General features: G+C 48.5%; 2 protein-coding genes across 2 annotated transcripts in view; one reads left to right on the top strand and one right to left on the bottom strand.

The window, feature by feature from the left end:
- Positions 1-1,098, top strand: part of LOC126574613 (proteasome subunit alpha type-3) — a 1,410-nt gene extending 312 nt beyond the window's left edge. The window contains exons 2-5 of the mRNA XM_050234903.1: positions 1-194; positions 266-514; positions 608-720; positions 803-1,098. The exon at positions 1-194 is cut by the window's left edge and continues 13 nt beyond it. Coding sequence (XP_050090860.1) covers positions 1-194; positions 266-514; positions 608-720; positions 803-974 — 728 coding nt within the window. The 3' untranslated portion in view covers positions 975-1,098. The remainder of the gene's footprint in view (positions 195-265; positions 515-607; positions 721-802) is intronic.
- Positions 1,099-1,193: 95 nt separating this feature from the next.
- On the bottom strand, positions 1,194-6,491 carry LOC126574597 (organic solute transporter alpha-like protein). The gene is made up of 9 exons (XM_050234878.1): positions 6,341-6,491; positions 2,709-2,887; positions 2,471-2,622; positions 2,283-2,389; positions 2,084-2,209; positions 1,903-1,999; positions 1,708-1,833; positions 1,509-1,635; positions 1,194-1,430 (listed from the first exon to the last, which is right to left on the bottom strand). Exons 2-9 carry the CDS (start codon positions 2,851-2,853, stop codon positions 1,336-1,338), a joined length of 975 nt encoding a protein of 324 aa, XP_050090835.1. The 5' UTR covers positions 2,854-2,887; positions 6,341-6,491; the 3' UTR covers positions 1,194-1,335.
- Positions 6,492-7,500: the final 1,009 nt, after the last annotated feature.

Below are 7,500 nucleotides of genomic sequence, written 5' to 3'. Positions count from 1 at the left end.
CGTCACAGTTCTCCCCCGATGGGCGCGTGTTTCAAATCGAGTACGCCGCCAAGGCGGTCGAAAACAGTGGCACCGTTATTGGTCTGCGCGGTAAGGACGGTATCGTGCTGGCGGTCGAAAAGCTGATCTCCAGCAAACTGTACGAACCGGACTGTGGGTCCCGTGTGTTCACCATCGATACCTCGATCGGAATGGTAAGTTGGTGCGGGTGGTGGTGCTTCTTCCTGGGGGTCGCACAAAGTAATGAATTCCGTGTCCGTTACAGGCAATCAGTGGCTTGATAGCCGATGGTCGAGCTGTAGTGGATATTGCCCGGCAGGAAGCATCCAGCTATCGGCAACAGAACAATCGGGCCATCCCGCTGAAACAGTTGATTGATCGCTTGGCCAGCTACTTCCATGCCTACACGCTGTACAGTGCGGTGCGTCCGTTCGGTGTCAGCGTCATTCTGGCGTCCTGGTCGGAAGAGAATGGTCCAGAGATGTACATGATCGACCCTTCGGGTGTATCTTGCGTAAGTAACTTTTCTTTGGAGGATTCGGAAGTAAAGGTGGCCATTGAGACGCAGTAGGTCAATGTTTATTCTATTTTCTTGTTGCCTTCGCAGGGTTACTTTGGTTGTGCCGTTGGCAAGGCGAAACAGACAGCTAAAACGGAGATTGAAAAGCTGAAGCTCGCCGATATGTCAGTGAAAGACCTGGTGCTTACAGCGGGAAAAATGTAAGAGAGGCTAAATGATACCCCACATGTTCCTTTATTAACTATCTTTACAACAACAATCTCCTGTCTTATCGTTTTGTAGCATCTATCAAGTGCACGACGAGCTGAAGGATAAAGACTTCAAGCTAGAGCTGAGTTGGGTGTGCCAGGAATCGAACGGTGTTCATAAGGTCGTGCCTGCCGAAGTGTATGCCGCGGCGAACCGTGCCGGCCAGGAAGCCGTGGATGACGATGATAGTGATAACGAAATCTAACTCTAAGGCAAGAAGCACCGTTCGAGCTCGTATAACGCGCGCCTCCTCCCCCGGAAGCGCCAATCAAGAGGAGAAGGGAAAGGAAGGTTAATAAACAAGGCAAAATAAGGTAACAAACTCTTAACCCACGTATTCAGTTGGTAGCTATTTCCAATTAGTTCTATTTCCTAACATCCATATAAGTACACTGCGGGCGTGTGGCAAGAGTGTTGGTCGACGGTGATTAAGCTCACTGTATCGAGCCGCTGGGGCTTATGGTATCACATTTATACACTGAAACACACAGTTACATTCCATCCAGCAAAGGGAGTCAGCTGTGTGCTATATGTTTGGCTCAGCTGCTCGGTCTCGTTCCATCGGTTTATCCTTGTGCTGCGATGGAGGGCGTTTTGTAGAGCTGCGTAGCCCAACAGGACAGTATCATCATCTCGAAGCAAAGGCACAGTTGGAAAATAGCTAAAATGAATTCAATCAGTAAACGGTAGTAATTGTAGTTGTCGGTAATCGGCCAACCGGGTTCTCTAAAGCACGCACCATTCTTCTGCACCTGCTGTGTCATGGGGAAGCTGCAATCCGAAGCGGCACCACTAACGATGGCAGCAATAACGAGAGGCTGTATTCGGCACAGAATCAGTACTGCTTGCAGGACAAAATATTTTCCCTTGAAATCAGAAAGAAATGGTATCATTCATTGTTCATTTGTCGATACGGCTCTACTATCCGGTCTACTAACCATCAGTTTCAGATCTGAATAGAGTGGCGCAATCATGCGCACCAGTATATTCAATCCCCACACCCCGAGCAGAATGGAGGCGACGATCAATGGCACAAAGTACAGGATGATTCGATTGAAGTTGGACTGCAATGAGAAACCAAGAAGATAGAGTGCCGGTACTTTCCTCGATACCATGCCCTACAAGAAACGTACATAGTCTTCGACGAACACGACATTTAGTGCCAGAAAGAGGGCACTCTGTACAATGGGCAGCTGCATAATCAATCCACGCACGAACAGCAACCGATTTCTACGAGCGGGAGACAAGATTCCGCAGGACACGGGTTTTAGATGATAAGAGCGTTCGGTGGGACTGCGGTGGCAGCATACTCACTTGGTGATGGGTGTCCGCTTAAACAGCGGTATGCAGCAGCATAGGGGCGGTGTACGCATAGAGAACGTGTGCGAATCGGTGGATTTGATAAGCGCATCCTCACCATCTACGTACTGCATGCAGAGACTGCAAAGGCAAGCGTTTGTATGAGACGTCAATTGATTGTACTTGATTGTGTTCTGCAGCACACTTCACCAACCTGAACAGAATGTAGGCACAAATCATGAAGTAGATGTGCATAACCGTATCGCAGAGAAAGAATGACTTTGGAACACTGATCGATACGACGGAAAATAGTGTCACCAACTGAAATGAAGAATGTGGCGAAATCATCACAAATATGGAACAGCAAATCGATAGATTTTCCCCTTTTTACCCGGTACCTACCGGATAGATCGCTAGCAGAAGCACGGATTTGGTTTTGAACTGTTTCGGAGCCCGGTGCAGGATGTGGTAGGCATTTTTGAAGAAAATACTGATCGTCGCAATGCTCAGCGCTACCGTTGCCGCGATGATCAAAGCGATCGGGATGGTTATGCCTTTTAGAGGAAGGGGGTGAATTACGATCTAGTCAATCAACGAGCGCGAGAAAAGAGAGTGAGAGAGAGAAGATCGAGACCCTTACCATCGAGATACTCCTGCACAGTCGGTAGCCGGTTGATGCAATCAATCACTAGTTCGCCATCCTCCGAAACAATCGTCATGTTTTCCGATGAATAGTCTGCAAAAATGTCTGACTCCATCGCGCTGGTACCGCTGCTGGCGTTCATTTTCTACGCCTCGCAATGTCTCGGTCCGTGAAAGCTGTTGAAAGAAAAATCAAGCATCCGTGTGTTGTGAACCATCCACATCGATCTCTTTTCCACGGCAGTCCACATTAAGTGATGGCAGAACGAAACCTCACTCACACGTGATCCGTGAAGGCATTTATTAATATCAATCAGCAACGAGTGGAAGCAACGGCTGGAATCACTCAGAACGATGATTGGTTTGCGTGTCGGAATCAGGGCGATGCACACGTATCATGTGTAGAGGAATGTATCTCGTTCGTTCTTGCGAGCTAATGTTTCGGGATAGAAACCGCAATTCAAATCGATCAAGATTTGAGGAAAACAATCGCTGATCGATCGCAAAACGTGGTTTAGTTGCGTAGACTAGGCGTGTGCGTTTGCTGAAAGCAGCATGCCGTGCGCCTTAAGCCTCTACCGAATAGCACTTAGAGCGTCTGGCTCTTGCACAGGGCACCTGCACTGGGGCATGGCGCATGCGATGGTCGATGTGACTGATGCCCATAAACCATGAAGCGCGTTTCGCATGTTGCCCCCCTAGCAGGACGAACGCAGGAAAAGATAACGAAATGGTGGCCCAATCACGTCGTTTTTCGTGCCACCTGGCGAAAACAGTTTAATGTGAAGCACTGTGGTGTGTCATCGTTGCTATTTCGCATGTCAACTTGCCATATTTTTCGGTTACGAAACATTCGCTTTCAAGTTCATGTTAAACCCAAGCCATGCCAGCGTTCGGTAGTGGAACAAGAAACACTATTGCGGATTGTTTGTATAAACCGGAGGAAGCAGTGCGTGGGGTGCGATCGTAGCAGTCCATGGACGAGTTTCCCGTTCCCCGTGTTGCCAACGCAACTGAACGTCCTTGCAGGAAGAAGTTGCATAAATCGTCCGGCGGACGTTACCCTTTCTGTGAGGGCCGCATTATTGGTAGTTAGTGGCTTGAAAAAGGAAACGTTGATGAATGTCATATTTTTCTTTTGGAATCTATGCTTAAACAAAGGAAACTAGATTTTTTCGTACTAGATTAGAGGTCTATTCTGAAAGATTTACGTTTCTCTCAGATTAAGAAACAACTTTCCCCATCTCTTCGGTGATCCATTTTCATGAAATCACATTGAAAAGTGTCGAACAAGCAACTGTAAAAAGAGAATGTATTCTCTATAAACAAGGCCGTGGAACAATGTATTACACAACCATGTATCCAAAGCAACCAGCATCCAAAGGCTGATTCATTCGCATACTTTGGTATCGGATCAACGCCTCCAAACTCTCAAGGTCACGGAAGGGAAGGCATGCTTCAATGTCATCACGCACAATGATTGCACCTCCAATGCTATGGCAGGTTTGGGAAGGATAACGGGGAGACGCCCGTTCGGTGTTGACCCCGGACAGTGTCATCGGATCGCGATGCGCGTGTGCAACATTGAAGCATACGCGTGCGTGACGATGGTCCCCGGCATGTACGCACGTCTGCGTGCTATACTACTGCGCACGATGCCACATCACGATGGTCATGGTCCCATAACGGCCATCTAATGGGCTATTCCGCTAGGCCAGCTAGGCCTTCGGTTCGGTTCGGCACTACAAGACGCCTCGTGCCTGTTCTTGGTTGCTTGCTGATCGTGGGCAGGTTGATTTAAACATCGCCACCTCCCCGGGGGCTTATGAATTCCATAAATTAACTCTCGATCTCGATCGATCGCACGCGGGACGATCGTACTGGCCAGACCGACGTGCACACCTTCGGACAGCCTTTCGGTGGCAGCAGAAGCAACGTGCTTTGCCACCGGAACGGCCAACATTTGAATCGTTTGCGGTTGCTGCTCATCCTTCAGCCGAATCGGTGTGGCGAAGATAGACGGAAGGTGTGGGGTGGGGAACTCGTTTCAACCAGTCACGCTTGGCTGTCGCAGGTCGTACTAAAGTCCATGCAACAGCTGCGTCTTTTGATGAGGACCCGGCTCTGGCATTTATGTGGTGGCCTTGAAATGGATGGTTCGCAGTCCCAAGCGCAGCCCGCGGTTAGTTTTTGTTAGATTTTTGAGGTCTTTGGGTTCGCTACCATCGTCCGTTGCTCCACTAACCAAGAGAGAGAGAGGGAGGGAGATTGAGGTTGCGTGTGAGCTAGCCAGGCCACGGCACACAGTGCATTCAGCAACATGATTCAGCGAGCTGTTAAATGACCAAACGAACCCAAGGCTGGCGCACTGGCTATGTTACAATCTTGCCGACGCGGGTAGTGTAGTTCAGTTGTTTACCTAACCGACATCCAACGGTGTCGGTTTACAAATCGTTTTATCCAATTTTTTTGCCCAAATCGATCGATAACCCATACAGCTCACGATGGATAATAAACGCATGTGGAGTATCATTTGTATGCTGAATTCATTTGAATATCGCCTCGTCTGCGACAATAAGGCATTTGACCGTACAAAAGGTCATGATTGATGTTTCTAGATAAGTTTCTTCGGGTGACGACTGGCGACATCATCGTTACCAGAACCCATAGATAGCAGGCGACCATTACAACCCCAATTAAACCGAGTGCTCTGGTCAACGGTTTTCGAACCTCGCCTGTACCACTATGTAATTAGTCGCCGGATGTACCACGCCACACCAAACATCAATCCAACATGGGGCGCCGGGGCCTTACTATCAAATTACACATCTGCGCTGGTAACTCAATCGAGCATGCCTCACGTCGCCTGCATGCGGTGATTAACAATATGTTTTTGCATCAAACAACCTTTCGCTGATGCTGGGTACCGGGTAATGTTGCAGGTTACTTCATTCTGCCACTCACCCACCTCACCCCGTTTGCGCACCATTAGATCGGTTGCATAATTTATCACTGAGCCACCACCGCGTTACCAGCGCAGCAGAGCCGGAGCCAGAGCGGCAAGATTAATCCGCACCAGACAGAGCTAGCAGAGTCACTAGTTAATGATCTGTTCGTAATAAAGCAAATCCAGCCGGTCCAGTGCGGTTCCCCCACTCGGAACGTGCACCCCGCGAGATTGGATCGGAGGCGAAGGTCTCTGCTATGCAACAGCTCGTGTAAGCCAAACGGCCACCGTCAGTGGGTCAACCGCCGGAGAACCAGGTTTCGATCGGTGGCTGGATGGATCGTGATCGGCTCCAGCTTGTACGCGACACTTTTCCATGAAAACTGCCACCACAGAGAGCGCGAAAAAGATAGAGAGAGTGGGATACTTTCCCAGTGACACACCATACACTGTTTCACTGTTGGATGGCTTCAGACGAGGCTTAGGTAACCGGACTACAAACACGCGTTGCCTGAGACGACACGACTCGACAGTACGGAGGCTTGGCTCTGTCGTTGACCACTTATGTCATCGGCATCTGGTCTTAGCACACAACCGCGTACCGCACTACCGCATTTACCGTTGCACGCTAAAGAACTGATCGTTGATCTTCACTACGCAGGCTGGAAATATCGCATCCTCACCTGAAGATGCTGCTGCTACTACGATTAACACGTGGCGCCTACTGTATGTTGTGTGTACGAATGCTACGCAGCCCAATCGTAGCAACCGCCACCGAGCGGTATCCGTTGGCGGATTGCGTCGTCCGTATGCAACCTAACCCACGGCCTACTCCCGGACTACTAACAACCAGCAGCATGCGCTTACTACTTCGAGTGATGCTGAGTATCAACTCGCTCATGCGTTCAATCCTCGTTTCGATCGCTAGCTCGTTTCTCTCTCTCTCTCTTCCTCGATCTCCAATCGACGCCAGGCCGTGTAGCGAACCGCGTATACTAGAGAGAGCGATGGTACACCACCCATTCGACCACACTCGCTCGCTCTCCCGCCATTCGCCGTCTTGTTTGCAATCATCATAACGAGAACGTGCGTGGCGATGGAGGCGAGGTGGCTAACGTAGCGTTTGTACTGCTGACTGACCGGTTGACGAACCGGCACATGTTTACTCATCATCACAGTAAAGCGCTTTTGGTTTGGGCTGGAAGAAAAAGTGTGCGGAAAATACGACGACGATTTTTTTTAACTGGACACCGGCACGACCGTTGTAATGAGGTAAACGGTGTGCATCAATCGGATTGTTTGTTCTTAATCATACAATTCCTAAACGGTTTGCACATTTCAAATCGATCACTTTTCAATGGTCTGCAAATAATTTTACATTCCTTTGTTCGCAGAGACCAGGGTTTGTATTGCACTTAATATGCTGTCCAATTAATTGTTTGAATACGATTAATATACCTGATTTGCAGACTATTTATGCATTGTGCTAAAGTGTGGATTCTAAAAAATTTTTAAGCTATCACGGGCCAGTCAGCCCGGAAGAAGCATTATCTCAGACCTTCAAACATAAATGAAAAAGGGGCTGTTCCTGGCTGTTCAACGCCTGCACTACCTTGAGAAGTGAAGGTAAAGGGACTATTTCAAGGTGCAATATATGTTACTTTTTTTTTACTGCATCCTTAATACGATATTAAATCGAAGAGCAAAAAAATCTTACTTTTCGTTTGTGTCCTTATGCACCGGTAAATGATCGACAGAATTCTGGACAGCACCTTTCATAAAAATAAGGTCAAGCATATAATTTCCGAAGTGCAAAATGAATCAAACTAAGCAAACAGAAGGT

Source organism: Anopheles aquasalis, chromosome 2 (genome assembly GCF_943734665.1).
Source record: "Anopheles aquasalis chromosome 2, idAnoAquaMG_Q_19, whole genome shotgun sequence".
Lineage (NCBI taxonomy): Eukaryota > Metazoa > Arthropoda > Insecta > Diptera > Culicidae > Anopheles > Anopheles aquasalis.
Note: the sequence above shows the minus strand (reverse complement) of the source record. Positions and strands in the feature narration are given on the sequence as shown.